Source organism: Culex quinquefasciatus, chromosome 1 (assembly GCF_015732765.1).
Source record: "Culex quinquefasciatus strain JHB chromosome 1, VPISU_Cqui_1.0_pri_paternal, whole genome shotgun sequence".
Taxonomy (NCBI): Eukaryota; Metazoa; Arthropoda; class Insecta; order Diptera; family Culicidae; genus Culex; species Culex quinquefasciatus.
The window spans coordinates 101,745,087-101,764,036 of NC_051861.1; the positions used below are offsets into that span (position 1 = coordinate 101,745,087).

At 35.3% G+C, this 18,950-nt stretch overlaps 1 protein-coding gene across 7 annotated transcripts in view; it reads right to left on the minus strand.

Annotated features, from left to right (window-relative positions):
- Window positions 1–2,516: 2,516 nt before the first annotated feature.
- LOC6042686 (T-complex protein 11-like protein 1) overlaps window positions 2,517–18,950 on the minus strand; it is a 36,611-nt gene continuing 20,177 nt past the window's right edge. For 3 of the 7 annotated variants that reach the window (XM_038258552.1, XM_001853399.2, XM_038258551.1), the window contains 3 exons: window positions 11,601–11,780; window positions 11,091–11,198; window positions 2,517–4,424 (listed from right to left, as the gene is read on the minus strand). In XM_038258552.1, the coding sequence (XP_038114480.1) occupies window positions 3,074–4,424; window positions 11,091–11,198; window positions 11,601–11,623 (1,482 nt within the window). In that variant the 5' untranslated portion in view covers window positions 11,624–11,780 and the 3' untranslated portion in view covers window positions 2,517–3,073. Of the gene's footprint in view, window positions 4,425–11,090; window positions 11,199–11,600; window positions 11,829–18,950 lie in introns of those variants that run through there. The other 4 variants (XM_038258548.1, XM_038258549.1, XM_038258550.1 and 1 more) reach the window with 3 other exon arrangements.

An 18,950-nucleotide genomic window follows, 5' to 3' on the forward strand; every position in this document is an offset into this window, starting at 1 on the left:
AAAATTTGCTATTAAGTTGCTATTGCTATTAAGAACATTTGGATGTTTTGGAGACAAATTTTTAATGTTAAAAATGATAAATATTGAAAATTTGACCGAGCCACGTAGCCTAGCGGTAACCACGGCTTGTCTGAAGATTATTTTTATCGAACTTGAATGAACCGCGCAAATTCACCCTGGAGCTTGTTGGTGGGACTGTCCCGAGTCAGGGAAACTGTTACTCAAAATTATCTATCGGTGAAAATTGGTTTTATCCCATTTTGAAGTTTTTATACCTTAAATATAAGCTAAAATTTCGAAAAAGTGTTGAATATCTTACTGAAATTTGGATATTTTTTAATCTTGTTTCATCAAAACATTAGTTTTGAGTTCTCTGAATATGTCATTAACATCCTACACCATGGAAAAATGTTTATCGTAGTCGTCAGGCTCGACAAAAGCTGCATTATAGGTATTTTCCTTATTTTTACCAATTCATCTGAAAATATCAATTTTCCTCGTGTTTAACACCTAAACTCCCAAGCTCGAGAAAAAGGGGGAATTTTCATACAAATTGATTGATTGATTGTGTAGATTTGTAATAAATTGAATCTCTGAAAAGTTATTCCTATTGTAGTGTACAAAAAGGTGCAAATTTTCAAAATTGGATTTTTATCTTATTTTATTTGTAGAAAATAAATAAGTTGCCAAATATTGTACATCTATCAAAATTCGACAGAGCGTCGAAAGTGCATTGAATATAAAACTGGCGTTTTTGTTTTTTTTAAAGGTCCAATAAACCAAATTTCCAGTTTGTGCTTTTTGGGTGTTTTAGAACCGCCTTGAGTCAGGGGTATCAAAAAACACCCAAAAAGCAAAAACTGAAAATTCGGTTTATTTGACCTTTTCAAAAAATCTCCAGAAATGTTATAATTACAGTGTTTCAACACCCTAGCACGGCATGAACCACCCTATGGCCAAACAATGTTATGTGCACAGTTATTTTGAGAAGAGAATTCCAGAACACATTAGAGGCCGATCCGATCACTTGTGTTTTGGTCCATACCGTTTACGTGGGAATTGTTGTATTGAAACACCGTAAATATAACATTTATAGAGCAATTCCAGCTCAAATTGGGAATTTTTCTGGTACTTTTGTACCCGACCCTCTCCGATTTCAATGAAACATTGTAGACATGTTATACTAGGCCTATATAAGCCATTTTTGTGTATATGGAGCCAATAGTACTCGAACATAATATTTGAGAAGGGCGTAAGTTATTTAAATATTATTGTATTTTGCAATTTAAAAATAATTGTATCTCGAAGCCGTTGCATCGTATCAAAAAGTGGTCAAAAACAAACATATAGGAAATTGGATGGGCTTTCTGAAAAAAAAAACACTGAAACAAAAATACACGCCACTTCTATGAGATTTTTCAGTTTCCTTGGGAAGATACAGCGGTTTTAAAAGTAAAAATGTTGAAAAAATAGTTTTTTTTTTGTGGTTTTTGACAACTTCTATATGGCAAAACTTGGTTTTCTGTCTCGTAAATATTTTTACGGGAAAGCTCGTCCGATTTCCCATAAGTTTGCCTTTGACAGCATTTCAATAGAGCGGAGGCTTCATGCGGCCATCCAAAACGCCCTTATCTTATGTGAAAATGTCACAGGAATCCAGTAAAAAACGCAAAAAAAAAACTTTTCGTGGGACTGTAGATTGGTATTTTCTGAAAATTTTAAATGTCTTCAGAGTAGTTCAAACATGCTAAATATGATTATAAACGCAGGAAAATGCATTTTAACTAGTTTTCGGTTGATGGAACTTGAATTTTCATTAAAATTTTGAAGTTTTTTGTAAGACAAGAAATTAATTGTTGTTAAACAAGAATTCAATTGTTGAATTTTTAGCATCATTTTTTAAAAGTATTTTGTGATTAATAGATGACAAAAATTATTGAAGGTTACTTTTGTTGAGTGAGCAAGCATGTTTATCACCTTTTTCATCATAATTATTGCTAAAATTGCTAAAAAAAATAGTTCAAGTCAATTTTGTACCGGTAACATGAATCCAAGAGCAAGAATTCAGGAGTTTTGAAACTTCGCCCTTGGTTCAACATATTTATACTATTTCCAAAAATGTCCTTATTGTTAAGTTGATTTGGATGATTGAATGTTTAATCGGATAACTTAGAGGCTTCATTCCTTTGGGAACCACCAAACAGTTAAGAGTGCCTCCAGATTAGCTCCAAAAATGTGCTAAATAGTGCAAAATTGTCAGACGAAGGCAAGAAACAGATGCGGTCCTCACCAGAAGGATTGGATGAGATTTGCTACCTGCAAAGCAAGGTTATGAAGAGTCGTTGTGCAACGAGAAAATCGAAGCGAAATGCTTAAACTGTGGTGGCGACCATTCGACGAAGAATTGGAGCTGATCGAAACGAGTTGAGTTTTGAGAAAACTAGGCAACAGAGAGAAAAAAAATAGTACAAATGTGATGTTTCTTTCTTTCGAATTCCCATAAAAAAATCCCATTGTTCGAATAAATGTTTCGTAAAACTTTATATTTATTTATTTATTTATTTATTTATTTCTACACGAATAATGTATACACAATGCGCGCAAGCGCGTATTTTCCGCGCCAAGATAAGTCTTAAATGTTTTAGTTTCGCGAACAATAGTAGTACGATTGATTACACTGTTTTCGCAAAGAGGCAGCGCTCACTTGGTACACAAATAAAAATAAAATACGACCAAAAAATGTGTTGTTAGTGACTTTTACATGCGGGTGTAAAACTCTGTAATAATATTGATTATGGGTTTTGCGTCAGTGGATAGAGATATTTATGTAGGGGTGAGTAAACAGTGAACTCTCTACACGCCTGACTAGTTCATCCTTTCGATCCTGTTCTATCACATTTCAAATACCGCGCGCTCTTTCTCTTTCAATTAGGGATGGTTCTTCTAAACTAATGAACTCTTTCTCCGGTTCGTATTTGTTAGAATAGTTTTTAACGAAAAATATAAAGATATCTATATTTCACAATGAAAGACGAACTAAGTACTACACACTCACACACGAACGGAAAACAAATTAGGCCTTGTTTAGGATCTCGTGGTAGTACTCTCCGTACACGGCGTAGTTGTAGTAGGAAATTCGCTTGAAGGCCGCCGCCAGGGCTTCCATGTCGTCGGCAAACTCCTGGAAGCCGGGCGGCACCGGAATGGGATTGTTGGTCCGCAGCACCAGCTGGATGAAGGCGAGCAGCCGCTTCCAGAGCAGGTTCCGCACGGGCGATTCCTTCTTGGCGATTTGGAGAATCTGCGTCTTCAGCGTACTCTCGAGCGCTTCGTCCATCTTGGGCTGTCCGAGATCGGTGAGTCGGTTCTGGATGACGGAGCGCACGTGCAGCCAGATGTTCTCGATGATGTCGTCCAAATCCTTAGTGTTGTTGCAGTTCTGCACCAGGATGATCAGCTCGGAGGCGAGACTTTTACGCAACTCGACAGACTGAGCGATCGTCGGAACGGCGGCACATGTGATGGCAAGAGTGGCGGCGCAGGTGCAGAGACGGGAGGCACGACCCTGCAGGCCGATCACGCGATCCCGGTCCATCTCGAGCATTTCCGGGAACTCGTTCTCCGTATTCCAGTCGATCAGCTCCAGATAAGCGTTGAAGATAGTGTCCTTGGCGCGACGCTGGTCGGTGGCGCCTTCAACCGTGCCACTTCCTCCAGCCGCCACCTCCGGCATCTTGTTCCGCTTGAGCCACTTTTCCGTCTCGGGAAACCCGTCCTTGTACAGTTCCAAAAACTGCTTAAACTTTTGCTTCTCGTACTCGACCGAGTTGGCAATCACTTCGTTCCGGGCCGCGTCCAGCAGACAGTTTGCCATGTCCAGCTTCATCACCGACAGCGCCTCCAAAATCCCCCGGAACAGCTCCACCACGTCCGTAATGTCCTTCAGCTTGCCGATCTGCTCGTCCCGAACGGGAGCGCACGACAGCGCCATTATGTGAATCACAAACTTGGCGTACGCCTGAAAATCCAGCACGCCCTGTTCCGCCTGCTGCCGCACCACCTGCTCGTCCAGAATCTCGTTGATCCGTGCCAGCGCCCGTTCGTTGTTCTTGCTTAAAATGCTCTGGAACGCGTCCTTGATGTCAGCCAGCAGCTGGATCGCCATGTCGTAGCAGGGCGGGTCGCGCCCGAGCTGTTCCCGCAGCACGTCCCAGAACGCCTTGTGCATCGTGTCCTTGATGATCCGCTCGACCGAGTTCTCCGGCGGTTCGTACGGCTGCAGCTTGAAGTCACTGTTGACGGCGATTTCGTGCGCCAGCGTCATGTTCTCGATGTTCTTGACCGCGTCCTGGACCTCCTCCAGGGTGAGGATCTTGGGCGGGCTGCCCGAGGTGCCGGGCAGGACGAACCGGGTGGGACCGGATCTGTGGAAGGGGAGGGGAAGGCGTGATCAGATTTGCGATTCTAATAAAAAAGGAGATGTAAATTTTAGTGGAGACTCAAACCAATTGTTTAAATTACATTTCATTGACACAAAACATCAAAAATTGACCAATTTAAACATATAGAATTGTCTTTAAATTAAATTTCCTTGGGCCTTGCCAGGGGAGTATTATATAGATCGTTATAGTACTCATTTTGTCAAGGGGTATGGATAGTTCCGTCATGGTAATGAAATTGAGGGTTTAATTGTATTGTTCCAAATACTGTTAAAACTTCCATTTTATTAACACAATGGATATCCATGCTGACGAGAACCCGCTTTGCCGTAGCACCAAGGCTTATCGATGTCTTTTGGCTTAACCATCTAGAAGTCGCGTATTTTGGGCACTCTTAAAATGTCCTTACAACGTGTGTACAATGAATATAAACGCGACTGCTGGTGAGTTAAGCTGGCGTCGAGACCAAGAGGTTCTCCGATAGTGGAAATATCACAAATGTACAACAAACCGCTACATATGTGACTTTTCCCCTATCGAATGTGGGAGTTAGGTTAGGACTTAGTTTTCAAAAAAATAGTTTCTCATTCGAATTCCAAATTAAAATTAAAATAGAGTCTTTGAAGATTTTAAATTTAGTAATTTTAGGAATTAGATTAAAGATAACAAATATCAGAATTACATTAGGCAGTCAGCGGGGCAAGTAATACAGCCAGAATCGTTAATTTTCATTCATGTTGAGTATTGTTCTGATTTATCAAAGTTGCCATAGCGTCTCGATCAATCAATAATGAAATGATATCGGACAAAATTCGTTAATCTGTTGAACTAACGGTTCTCGTATTATGGTTGTATCGACCATTGTTGCGAATCGAGGATCTACTGGAGTTTTGACGATCAAATGGAGCCTAACATTTCAAAAGGGCGCATGGGTTTTGTGAGCAGGATAGTGTGTCCCTTTCACTTAAATGATAGTTTTCATATAGTGTGAGAGGGTTACACTCTTGTTTACAAGAGTTATGTGCCTTAATGAAATGGAAGGCACGAAATGGTCGTCTATTTTCTCATTCACGACGCCTGTTTAACTGTTCACGTCGACGCCTGGAACTGTTCATTTATGTTTATTGGTTTTGGAAGCGGCAAGACAGGTTTAAAGGCAACATAAAGGAATGTTTGGCTTTGTAACAAATTTTTTTGGGGATTTAAGATTAAAGTTATTTCAGATAGTTTAGTTAAGGTTTTGGCAGAAATGCTTCTAGGTGCAATGTACGACAAGACTACTGATGGACGTGACAGGACGAGGGCCCCGTTTAGAGGTTTTAACATCGAGATTTGTATTCCATAAACAAGTTATTTTATCTTTTGTTTTCCAGTGCGATTTTTTGATTCCATTTAGAGTTGGAATGCATAATAGTGTTTTGCTTTTTTTTTTAATAACTGTTTTAGAGTTCCTTTATTAGGTTTTAAATTTAGATAAACGTAACCGTTCAATCAATCCAAGTTCTTACCACTCACACCTACACTAATTTTCTTTCACCTTCCCCCTCCCGATCCCCTATATCTTCCGGTGGTGTTCATTTTGTATGCAATACTAGTTCGGCCACTACCCTTTTTCCACAAGAAACCGGACTTGGATTGACTTGAGGCCGGGGCCCCACACCTTGCTCCGTAAAACGAAAACGAAAACGAAACGAAGAATTGTCTTTAAATTAAATTTCAAATGTTAACATTTTTGTTAATTTTATCTAAAATTTCAAATTTTTACATTTTTGTTAATTTTATCTTAAATTCTTAAATTTCTAAGATTTTGAATTCTTAAATTCTTAAATTCTTAAATTCTTAAATTCTTAAATTCTTAAATTCTTAAATTCTTAAATTCTTAAATTCTTAAATTCTTAAATTCTTAAATTCTTAAATTCTTAAATTCTTAAATTCTTAAATTCTTAAATTCTTAAATTCTTAAATTCTTAAATTCTTAAATTCTTAAATTCTTAAATTCTAAATTCTTAAATTCTTAAATTCTTAAATTCTTAAATTCTTAAATTCTTAAATTCTTAAATTCTTAAATTCTTAAATTCTTAAATTCTTAAATTCTTAAATTCTTAAATTCTTAAATTCTTAAATTCTTAAATTCTTAATTCTTAAATTCTTAAATTCTTAAATTCTTAAATTCTTAAATTCTTAAATTCTTAAATTCTTAAATTCTTAAATTCTTAAATTCTTAAATTCTTAAATTCTTAAATTCTTAAATTCTTAAATTCTTAAATTCTTAAATTCTTAAATTCTTAAATTCTTAAATTCTTAAATTCTTAAATTCTTAAATTCTTAAATTCTTAAATTCTTAAATTCTTAAATTCTTAAATTCTTAAATTCTTAAATTCTTAAATTCTTAAATTCTTGAATTCTTAAATTCTTAAATTCTTGAATTCTTAATTTAAATTCTTAAATTCTTAAATTCTTAAATTCTTAAATTCTTAAATTCTTAAATTCCTAAATTCTTAAATTCTTAAATTCTTAAATTCTTAAATTCTTAAATTCTTAATTCTTAAATTCTAAATTCTTAAATTCTTAAATTCTTAAATTCTTAAATTCTTAAATTTAAATTCTTAAATTCTTAAATTCTTAAATTCTTAAATTCTTAAATTCTTAAATTCTTAAATTCTTAAATTCTTAAATTCTTAATTCTTAAATTCTTAAATTCTTAAATTCTTAAATTCTTAAATTCTTAAATTCTTAAATTCTTAAATTCTTAATTCTAAATTCTTAAATTCTTAAATTCTTAAATTCTTAAATTCTTAAATTCTTAAATTCTTAAATTCTTAAATTCTTACATTCTTACATTCTTACATTCTTACATTCTTAAATTCTTAAATTCTTAAATTCTTAAATTCTTAAATTCTTAAATTCTTAAATTCTTAAATTCTTAAATTCTTAAATTCTTAAATTCTTAAATTCTTAAATTCTTAAATTCTTAAATTCTTAAATTCTTAAATTCTTAAATTCTTAAATTCTTAAATTCTTAAATTCTTAAATTCTTAAATTCTTAAATTCTTACATTCTTAAATTCTTACATTCTTACATTCTTACATTCTTAAATTCTTAAATTCTTAAATTCTTAAATTCTTAAATTCTTAAATTCTTAAATTCTTAAATTCTTAAATTCTTAAATTCTTAAATTCTTAAATTCTTGAAATTCTGAAATTAAAAAGGCAAAAAAATAAGAAAAAGTTTAAACATTGAATTTACGAGCCATGGTTTCAACATTTGAATGAACAAAGTGTAAGGTAAAAATAAGTAACAAATCGGTTAAGGTTTGATTGCACTATTGATCGTTGAAGTTTGTATGGAAAAAATCGAAAAAAAGTAAAGCTGATCATTGACAAGCATTTTTCAAAATTTAAGATTTGTTTCACTTTTTTAATCAATTTAAAAATGAAAAGTCTATGTAAGATATACAATTCCTAATACAAATTTAATGATTATGAGGGCAAGTATGCGGCACTGATTCTTTTAGTAATGTTTATGTGTCAAAAGTTCTTTTTTGATTTTTTTTGTCTAAGTTTATTAAAACAAAATAGGCAACAGTGCACAGTGTTCGGAATGGCAAAATTAAGTGGAATAAATTGATAACTCCTTTATTTGACGTCCTAGCCAAATGGTGTCTTCGGAAGAGTTGTTGTACTTGATAAGGGCTAGCTTTTGAAGTTATTGACATACAGGGTGACGACCTTCCAGAGTGTCAACCAAAAACTAACTTTGTTGGATGACGTTGTAGGGCATTTCATGAAAGTTTTTCCAAGGCGCCAAATTTGTAACTCTTTATCTACTCGAGATATACGCCATTTTTGCAAAAATGGTCCAAAAAAGCACTTTTTTGGTGATAACTCAAAATGTTAGCATTTTAGCGGCCTACTATGTTCTGAAGAGTTGTTTATGACATAAAATTACACATCTTTGCCGAAGACAGCAAAATTTGTTGAGCATTTATTGAGGAGTTATAACCAATTCTAAGTGATTTTTAGCCTAATTTCAAGTTGCTATGTTTTCAAAATGGCGCATTTTGGCGCAAAACTAAGCATTGCACCTGAAAGTACACACTTTCAACTACATTTACTGAAAATATCTCCGTGTCTATCCGTGTCTATTTTTAGATATCTCGATTTGAATTTGACGGTTTTTAATCAATTTATTTATATTTTTAAGCGGAATCTTATTGAAAACGTGGTAATAATCGGTAAATTGATCGAAATTTATGACACACATTCTAAAATTATGAATAAAAACATGTTTAGCCCAAAAATAATGCAAATTAAAATTTTAAATAATTGCTCGAATTTAAAATTAAGTATTTCCTTTTATATTTGGTCACTTTAGAAAGGTTGTCGTATTTTTTCATAGACAAAGTATTTTCCATAAAAATCTATCAATTTACCCTTCAATTCACCGATTTTCAACTAGTATTCAACATGATTTCGATTAACATTTATAAATAAATTGATTAAAAACCGTCAAATTCAAATCGAGATATCTAAAAATAGACACGGATAGACACGGAGATATTTTCAGGAAATGTAGTTGAAAGTGTGTACTTTCAGGTGCATTGTTCGCCATTTTGAAAACATAGCAACTTGAAAATAGGCACAAAATCACTTAAAAATGGTTATAACTCCTCAATAAGGGCTCAAAATATTTTGCTGACTTCGGCAAAGATGTGTAATTTTATGTCATAAACAACTCTTCAGAACATAGTAGGCCGCTAAAATGCTAACATTTTGAGTTATCACAAAAAAAGTGCTGTTTTGGACCATTTTTGCAAAAATGGCGTATATCTCGAGTAGATAAAGAGTTACAAATTTGGCGCCTTCGACAAACTTTCATGAAATTTTCTCCTCTACAACTTTGCCCAAAACACCAAAGCCCTACAACGTCATCCAACAAAGTTAGTTTTTGGTTGACACCCTGGAAGGTCGTCACCCTGTATGTCAATAACTTCAAAAGCTAGCCCTTATCAAGTACAACAACTCTTCCGAAGACACCATTTGGCTAGGACGTCAAATAAAGGAGTTATCAATTTTTTCCACTTAATTTTGCCATTCCGAACCTTAACAAACAACAAAGCTAATGAAACCTCCAATTGAAAATGGATTTTAATTTCATATTATTTAAACTTAATTTATTCAATCATTACATTTTTTTTTTTCAAATTTTTGGTTAAATTTTTTTCAGAAAGATTATGATTTTCATGAATTGGAAAAAAAACTTCACTAAATTAAAAAAAAAAAATGGAAAAACATTTTCACTTTGAAAATATAAAAATATTGAATCGTTAAAAATTAAAATTGACAATGACAGTTTTTGATTTGCAATAGTTTTCAAGATTAGAAATACAGTCGACTCACTGACAAAAATGTTCACAATAAACTTAAGCGTAACAAAATAACCGGGACACAATCCATTTATTTTAACTAAAATTGCCAAGACACAAACCATCCAACGAAAAACTTCAAAATAAAAATCAAATGTTATTTGTGAAAAAATTAATGGGACCATCCAGAAACCACCTCCCTTCGTTGACAATTGTCCATAAAAAAAATTTTTTTGTATGGATCGTGGATAATCGCCATACCCCCCCAATGTCCACGTGGTTTATGGATGGTGCCAAAGCAATATGAATAAAAAATACTTGTTTTTTTTTTCATCGAAACGTTGCATCAAATCCAGCATTTCACACTGTTTGAAAACATGGATCAAAACATACACATCTCACTCACGGACTTCAACGTTGAGAACCTATCTCAGACTATGCCAGTAAGCTAATAAAGTCCTCCTTGGATTTTGACTCTATCATGGGTTTACAACATTTTTACAAGACCACTCAAAACTTACTTGATTGACTTTCAGCGTCTTTTAATTCAGAAATAGTTTTCTGATTCCAAGAAAAATAAATGGTGACAGTGGGCAACCTTGTTTTACAACGAGGAAAAATTCTGCCTGATTTTATTATCCCAAGTATTCTGGCACTTTTCTCCCTGTCGGCCAACTTCCGTCTTACGCAAAATCTTGACGTAAAATGAAAACCCAGCTCGGTCGACATCACTGGTTGCTGCGATCGTCAAACCCTATCTTGTTTTGCAATGACCAGCACAGAAGACACTAACTGACCAACCACCTGCGATGAAGCACGGAACGATCGACCGTCTATCGCCCTGTTAAATATTGGATATCATCGATTTTTCTTAAACTGTAACTCTTGAGCTGCGTAAATCTTGTAGGCAGCTCTACTAAGACAAATTCGTTGTAACTGTTATAGCGAGTCGTCAGAACTTTTCAAATTCTTTGGGAGTACACGTAGCTCAAATGTCAACATAATCAGTCCGTACATTGTTTCTAAAAGTATAAACTAAAAAATCTGACAAGTTCATTGGCAACCATTACCATTGGTTGCTTCGATGCCTGATCCGTACAGCATCTTAGCTTTCTGGTATGAAGCTGCCGGAGATTGTCTTTTCAAAACTGTCAGAATGCTTGAAGTTTGCGCCTAGTGAATATGTTTTAATTTTTTCTTGTAGTAGTCACGGCATGCTTCATTTCAAATGTCGAAACTTCTAGCAAAGACACCAACCAATACCCGCAACTGATTCCAAAACTCACTTGTCCGAGCTCTCGCTCTCGGTTCGGGCCCTCAGCAGGGCCGCTTCCACGCTGGCCGGGATGTCCTTGGCCTCGCTGGACGATCCGGCTGATCCGGACGAATCCATTCTAGAGACAGAGAAAAAAAAGAAAGAAATTAGATATACCGCTTGCATTAGTGACATTTTCATGGTCATCGCGTCAAATCACGCCGGATCGATTCACTCTCGTGTGCCTGGAAACTTGATCTGTTGTCTGCTTTTGCAAACAGGTTGTTCCACCGCTGCGTTTGACAGATGCTACTACCCTTTGTTTACATTTGATAACAGGACCTTGATAATCAACTCTAGCGGTGAGGTAATTTTTATAGCAGAATCTGTCAAACGCAATTTCACACTAACACCGGCAATTATAGCAAGAACAACAAGTTGGCGAGTGAAGGGGAAAAACTCTACACAACACCACGGGCGCAAAGTAGGCTACAAGTCGTGTTACGAAAATAGATCACCGTCGTCGTCGTCGCAAGATTACCTTGAAAATGCATCAGCTGGCATGGTTTTTCACTGGGTGGTGGTTTTACTTTTTCCTCTGTTTTGAGTCGTTTTGCGGCTGGCTGGGTTCAACGACGACTCAGGGTGAAGGGAGGGCGGTACCTGGTTAGGAGGAGAGGCGGTGCAGCACTTTCCCTGTCTGTCTCAGTCAAATGTGTTACTGTTCGATGGTGGAACAACAATAAGGAAAAACTGTAATGAGTAGGCTGTGTGAATTACGCTGGCGTAATTGCGTAAGCTTAAAAACATTAACAAATATGGCGGCACGCAGGGGGGGGGGATCGATACACGCTTGAAATTCTATTGTTTATAGTTTTTCCCGATGGAAATGGATCAAACATTGAGAGAGTTGCTCCTTTTTAAACTAACTGTCAAACTTGCCATAAAACTAAGCAAGCGCACCCATGACTTGAAGCCGCCATTATGGCAAGATGACCCCGTCTGACACTTCCAAAAAAACAGGGCTGCGGCCCTGTTTGCACGTGCTAATTAGCATCTCCCTGCTTGAAAACAGTCACAAAAACAATCACCAACAACAACAACGTGGTGTAAATTTGCCGATCGCGCTGACGACGACGACCGATGCAGATTACAAAATACGCCGCATTTTCGAGCACCGCCGTGGCCGTTGAGTAATAGGGTTGGTTGGGGCTGTTTTTATTTCGCTACTCGCGGGCATAAACTAATAGGGTAGGTGGTCAATGCTTGTCTTAAATGTTTAAGGAAATTATTTCAAAAATACTTAAAAATTCTGACATAATTTGGACATTCGAGGGCCAAAATAGGGTCACCGACCTTCCATTCTCTACCAACTATTATTTTCAACCCCGCAGGCACGACAGCTCAACCCCGACTATGTGTCTATTTACACACATTATAGTTTTGATCTTTTGATTGTTGTCGGTTGGCGCAATAGCCGTTGATGAGGCAGACAGACACAGACCACCACAAGCGAAAAATTCGGTCAAATAGTGTCTGTGGTCGCGAAATGGCAATTTTCGATTGTGTGTGCCGCGTGTGCACACGGTCAACGGTCACGCCGGGTTGATCATTTGGGCCACGTGAATGGTCGTTGGTCAAGAATCGGCCAATTGTTGCTTCCTGGGTATCTTTGAGTTATTCTTTGGATATTTTCACAAGCTATCCACTAGTTTTTTATCGCAAAGTTGCTAAGCCCCTTTTTTTAATCCAAAAATAAAAAGAATTATTACATTAAATCACATAACATTAAAAACAAGCAAAACGCATTGTTCTTTCTTAAACTTGATCTTGAAATACTTTGCCGAAGACACCAAAATTTGAGAAGACACCAAATCTATCAGAAAATCTCTTCTCGAGATATCGATTTTCGAATGTCACTTTTCTACGGACAGTCCTAAAATTTGTTTGGAGACTTGTATAAAAAATCTAATTATTTAAAATAGCTTGTTTGGACATAAAGAACCAATGGAAAATACAAAAATTAAAATCAGGATTTTTTTTGCTAAACTCTAGAAAACTGCATATGAATGCTTTCCCCATACATGTCTCTACTCAAATTGGAAGTGCGGTATTTGATGAATTGGTAAAGTTTAGATCAGTAAACCGTCCACGCAGAAAAATATTTTGTAGAATCAGCCTGTACGAGGTTTGAATCAACAAAATTTTTGTTGAATATAGGGGAAATATGCCCATTTTAAGCCTAATCAGCGGTCGTGTTTGTAGAGCAACTTTTTGTGAACATTTTATTTTCACTTATATTAAAAGTTATGCTATTCCTTTTACAAGCATTTAAAAAAAATATTTCAAAAATGCATTCTAATAAGTCGAGTGCATTGGGCCACGCCCATTTTTCTATTTTCAGCTTAGTTCTTTTTTTCTTCCAGCGCTCTTTTGGGTCTGATTGTGCTGCCAAAATTGATGAAATTTTTAGCGAACATTCACGAAAAGTAACATTTATAGCGAAAGGTTCCTGCAGTAGGGGAACTATACCCTTTCTCAGCCTACTTCTATTATCGGCCTATTAGCACTTTGATCATGATTTACAGCTTTCATAAAGTGGTTTTGACTGTTCCAAAGTAATAAATAGATCAAACAAAAGTGAGCAAGCAACTCTCCATTGTTGATACAGCTGAAAATGTTGATTTAATAGCAGAAAACGGCAAAAAAGATGAGAATTGGTCGAACGGCTTAGTGTGATTAAAATGGGCATATTTCCCCTACTTGCTCAGTTTTCTTCAGCCTTCGATTAGAATGGGTATTCAAAATTCAAACGTCAAATGACTTAGCGCGTTTGTTTTTTTTGAAGGTGCTTGCTAATTGTTTAAATTTTTGGGATTATTTTTCAAGTGAGTGACTAACTAATGTGCGAAAGAACATGTTGCCGGTAGTTGGAAGCAATTTTATATCCGAGCTTAGAAATCGCAGCAGCGAGTGAAAAGATATTTATGGCGACTATGACGAAAGCTGCTTTGACGTTTAGCGTTGATTCAACAAAAAATCATGATTTTCAAATCAACAAAACGTTTTGTTGATTCAAAAATGCCTTATTTTTCTGCGTGTCTGTCAAAATGAACAAAATTTTACCGAAAATCGTTGGTAAAATGAACAATAATAAACTTTATTACCAAATGTCGATACCATTCAGTTTTACCATTCAGCAGTTGAGTGGGTAAAATTTACCAAATTCGTTAAAAATAATCTAAGTTTGTACACATATGAAGTGTGCAAGAAAAAATGCAAATTTGAAAATTACCATCTCTGATTCTGCCCAAATTTGGCAGAGCTGTTGAGACTATCAAAACATGCAAAAATCCCGAATTTCATCCAAATCGGACCACCCCCTCCATTTTTGTACCCACCCAAAAAATCGACTTTTTGGCGATCGACTTTTTGGCTCAATTTTGAAGGAAATTGGACGTAGAATCCATTTCTGTGAGCAAAATTTAGATTAAAATATGTTTCTATCTGTATTGCGCAATTGAAAACTTTAAATGGCCGTATCTTAAAACAGCCCTATTTATTTTTTGAATTTGACCTCACCATTGTATTCCCCGTCCGATTCTACATAAGAATCACTTATCGACAGAAAGGAATATGTTTCGTTCCAGAGACATCGAATTTTAAAGTTTTGAGTATTTGAGATTACCTAAATTAGCTACACTCGCCGCCTCTGCTGGAAGCACTAAGTCGTGCTGATCAATAACTGCTACCTGCTTTTATTGAAACAAGATTTCATCCCAAATAATCATTAGCAAAATAGGCAAATATTGAATGTACACCACTGCACAGTGGTCCAGATCGCAAAATTAAGTGGAAAATGGATTTTCCGAAAAATGGTGACGTTTTGGAGCTTTGGTGTCTTCAGAAGATATGTTGCAAATGGAAAGGGGCAACTTTTGGTTTGGTTGAAAATTAGGGTGGTTCACGATTAGGGTGATTTTGAAAATCTAACTTTTCAGGAATATTTTTGGGAATTTTTATGTCTTCTAAAAAGTTGTTGGGCTGGCCAATTCAAGCAACTTTGTCGAAGACACCAAAATTTTATCTCGTAATCTACGCCTTCTATGACCAAATTTATAGAAAGCATCTGAGCAAACCTTCAAAAATCAGTTTTTTGAACGTGGCAATTCAGGGTTAACTTTTAGAGAAAAGAGATATTCGGAGCACTTTTAGAGCTCTACAAAACGAACATTTTCATTTTTTGACATGTCAATTTGGACTTAAGGGTCAATTCTAAAATTGTCCAAATATATGTTTTTCCATGTAATTTTGCCCGCTGAATCTGAATCTGCCCTCAGAATTGAGCCAAAATGTCAACAAATCGATTTTTGGTCATATTTTGGGTTTAAATGATAATTTTACATGGAAACCCAAAATATGACCAAAAATCGATTTGTTGACATTTTAGCTCAATTCTGAGGGCAGATTCAGATTCAGCGGGCAAAATTACATGGAAAAACATATATTTGGACAATTTTCGAATTTCGTTAGGGTGGTCCCATATGGTTTTCCCTTGAAAATTAGACTTTTTCAAATGAAGATATCTCAAGTTTAAAGAAAAACACCCCTGAGATTTTTTCAGCGTTTGTAGTGCTGGATCTCCTCTTTCAAATGCAACCTAGTGCTTAAAATTTGGCTTGCGCCATTTTGAGATATTTAAGTTTTAAATTTGCATCTTTTTTACCTTAAAATGGCTGTAACTTTTGACCCTTAAGTCCAAATTGACATGTCAAAAAATGAAAATGTTTGTTTTGTAGAGCTCTAAAAGTGCTCCGAATATCACTTTTCTCTAAAAATTAACCCTGAATTGCCACGTTCAAAAAACTGATTTTTGAAGGTTTGCTCAGATGCTTTCTATAAATTAGGTCATAGAAGGCGTAGATTACGAGATAAAATTTTGGTGTCTTCGACAAAGTTGCTTGAATTGGCCAGCCCAACAACTTTTTAGAAGACATAAAAATTCCCAAAAAATATTCCTGAAAAGTTAGATTTTCAAAATCACCCTAATCGTGAACCACCCTAATTTTAAACCAAACCAAAAGTTGCCCCTTTCCATTTGCAACATATCTTCTGAAGACACCAAAGCTCCAAAACGTCACCATTTTTCGGAAAATCCATTTTCCACTTAATTTTGCGATCTGGACCACTGTGCACTGTAGGAAACTGCTGTATAATCTTAAATTAAAAAATAGTATACAGTGAATTTGTGTGCTAGCCCAATGGATAGCCCAAGACTGGAATTCCCGCCGAGCTAGCAGGAAATTGCAATTGATCTTGTAAGTAACACTTAAGAAAAAGTGTACGATACATTATCGTGTTAAAAATTATGAATTAACATGAATAAAACTCTCGTGAAGCATGATTAAGGAGGAGGATTTCTGGAAAGTATAAAACTGAAAAATGTAAGTAAATCACAAAGATTAATCTGATTTATTATCTGATTAAGATCAAATTCAGTTGTGTTGATTTCGAGACCGTCCGAACAATATTTTTTTTGTCAATCATTTAGAAATCTTGAAAGACGATAAAGCTGCTGTCCACATGTAACAGAATTGAAAAAAAAATCATCAGTTATTCAGATGAAACTGGCTCACAATATAAGAATCGGTTTAATATGATCAACCTTTCAAACCGTAAGGCAGATTTTGGGGTTTTTGCTGAATGGCACTATTTCGCTACCGCACATGGCAATAGCTCTAGACCCCATGAGAGTTATTTCATCTACCACAGCCAGCTCTACATTTGTTCTCACTTAATATAAAAGAAATAATTTGATAAAGTGGGAAGAAATGAGGAATTAGGAAAAATATAAAAATAATAGAAAAATGATATTTTTGTAAATTGTATTGTAAAAACTCTGTAGCATTTGCAAATAAATATTCAAAGTTCAAATTTTGCTTAATATGGTTAAATGACACTGAGATCATGAAGATCAGTGCATTGAAAATTACCCAATAAATATTCCTTAAACAAAAAATAGATAGCTAATTTAGGTAATCTGAATTACTCAAAACTTTAAAATTCGATATCTCTGGAACGAAACATATTCCTTTCTGTCGATAAGTGATTCTTATGTAAAATCGGACGGGGAATACGATGGTGAGGTCAAATTCAAAAAATAAATAGGGCTGTTTTGAGATACGGCCATTTAAAGTTTTCAATTGCGCAATACATGTAGAAAACATTTTTTAATCTAATTTTTTTTTCACAGAAATGGATTCTACGTCCAATTTCCTTCAAAATTTAGTCTAAGACCGACCCTCTAAGATTTGTGGTTCCTGAGTTATCGTCGTTTGAAGAAAGGGGTTTCGCTCAAAAATCGCCAAAAAGTCGATTTTTTGGGAGGGTACAAAAATGGAGGGGGTGGTCCGATTTGGATGAAATTCGGGATTTTTGCAGCTCTGCCAAATTTGGGCAGAATCGGAGATGGTAATTTTCAAGTGCTGTTCCGCTTCAGATGGAATGACCCATATAGATTTTTTACCGAATTTGGTAAATTTTACCGATTTTTCTACTGCCTAACAGTGCGGCAAACTGAAAACTACCAAAATTGGAATGGTATTACCGAAATTCGATAAAGAACTTCATTGTTGTTCATTTTGACAGATGGTTTACTGATCTAAACATTACCGATTTTTCACTTACCGAGTTCGGTAAAAAAATCGAGGTGTGTAAGAAGGGAATTTATGATCGATTCGGTGTCTTGGGCAAAGTTTCGGAGCGTTTGGTACGGTAAGTCCACGCATCCTTCCTCCCCTGTTGATTCTGTGAAATGTGATCCGTTCTCAGAATCTGTCTCTGCGGTTAATGCAACGCAGTAGGCCTGGCCGCTTTAATTTTTGCAATACATGTTCGGGGTTACTCGGATGTAATGCAATTATTAATACTGACAAGAAAGGACTTGGGGCGTAATCTAACCAAAAGCTCTTCCAGGATGCTTTCTTCGGACTGGCTGCGCTTGTGTTCGATTAGATTAGATTAGATTAGATTCGGTGTCTTGGGCAAAGTTGTTGGTTATGATTCCGACTATTCGGAAAAATGGTACACGGAAAAATGACAATGTTTAACTTAACTTTTTATCCCTAATACTTGATTATGACGAACTATATCACCATCTTTTCTTGATATGTTTCAGTGGACACAAAGTGCCAACTTTTGATCTAATGATTATGATTGGTTATGATTGAATTTAAAAAAAACGGTTTTCAAGTTATTTGTAGATGGCCCGTTGATCAGTTTCATGAATTTAATTTAATTTTTTATTGAGATTTTTCCCCTGAATTTTTTTTTAAATTTTGAAGGAGAAAAGACAAAACCTAATAAAAATATACATTTCATTTTTAACCGAAATCAGTAAAGTCCAGACTCGATTATCCGAAATCTCGATTATCTGAAGTTTCGATTATCCGAAGTTTGATTATCCGAAGTTCGATTATCCGAAGGTTTGTAAAGGACATCGCATAATCGAATCACGAAAATCGTTTTTTTTTGCAATTCCGTCGTGAAACTACTCACTTTTCCTGTCATTCTTGAACGACGAAATAGCCTACTTTTCTGTACCAAAAATAACAGAATCGAATAGCAACACTTTTCAAAATAAATGCTGAAAAGTTCTACTTTTCAGCACTCAAATGGGTGCTAAAAAGTTGAACTTTTCAGCACTTGTTTCGAAAAGTAACACTTTTCAAAAAAAAATGATTTAAACGATTTATTGACAAAATACATGAAAATATGACATAAAATTTCACTCAGTGTGTGTTTTTTGGAATTGCAAAAAATGTTGTATGGAACTCGTTGCAAAACTTGATTTTTTCAGCACTCTTCGTATTTATCCATAAATGTACGACAT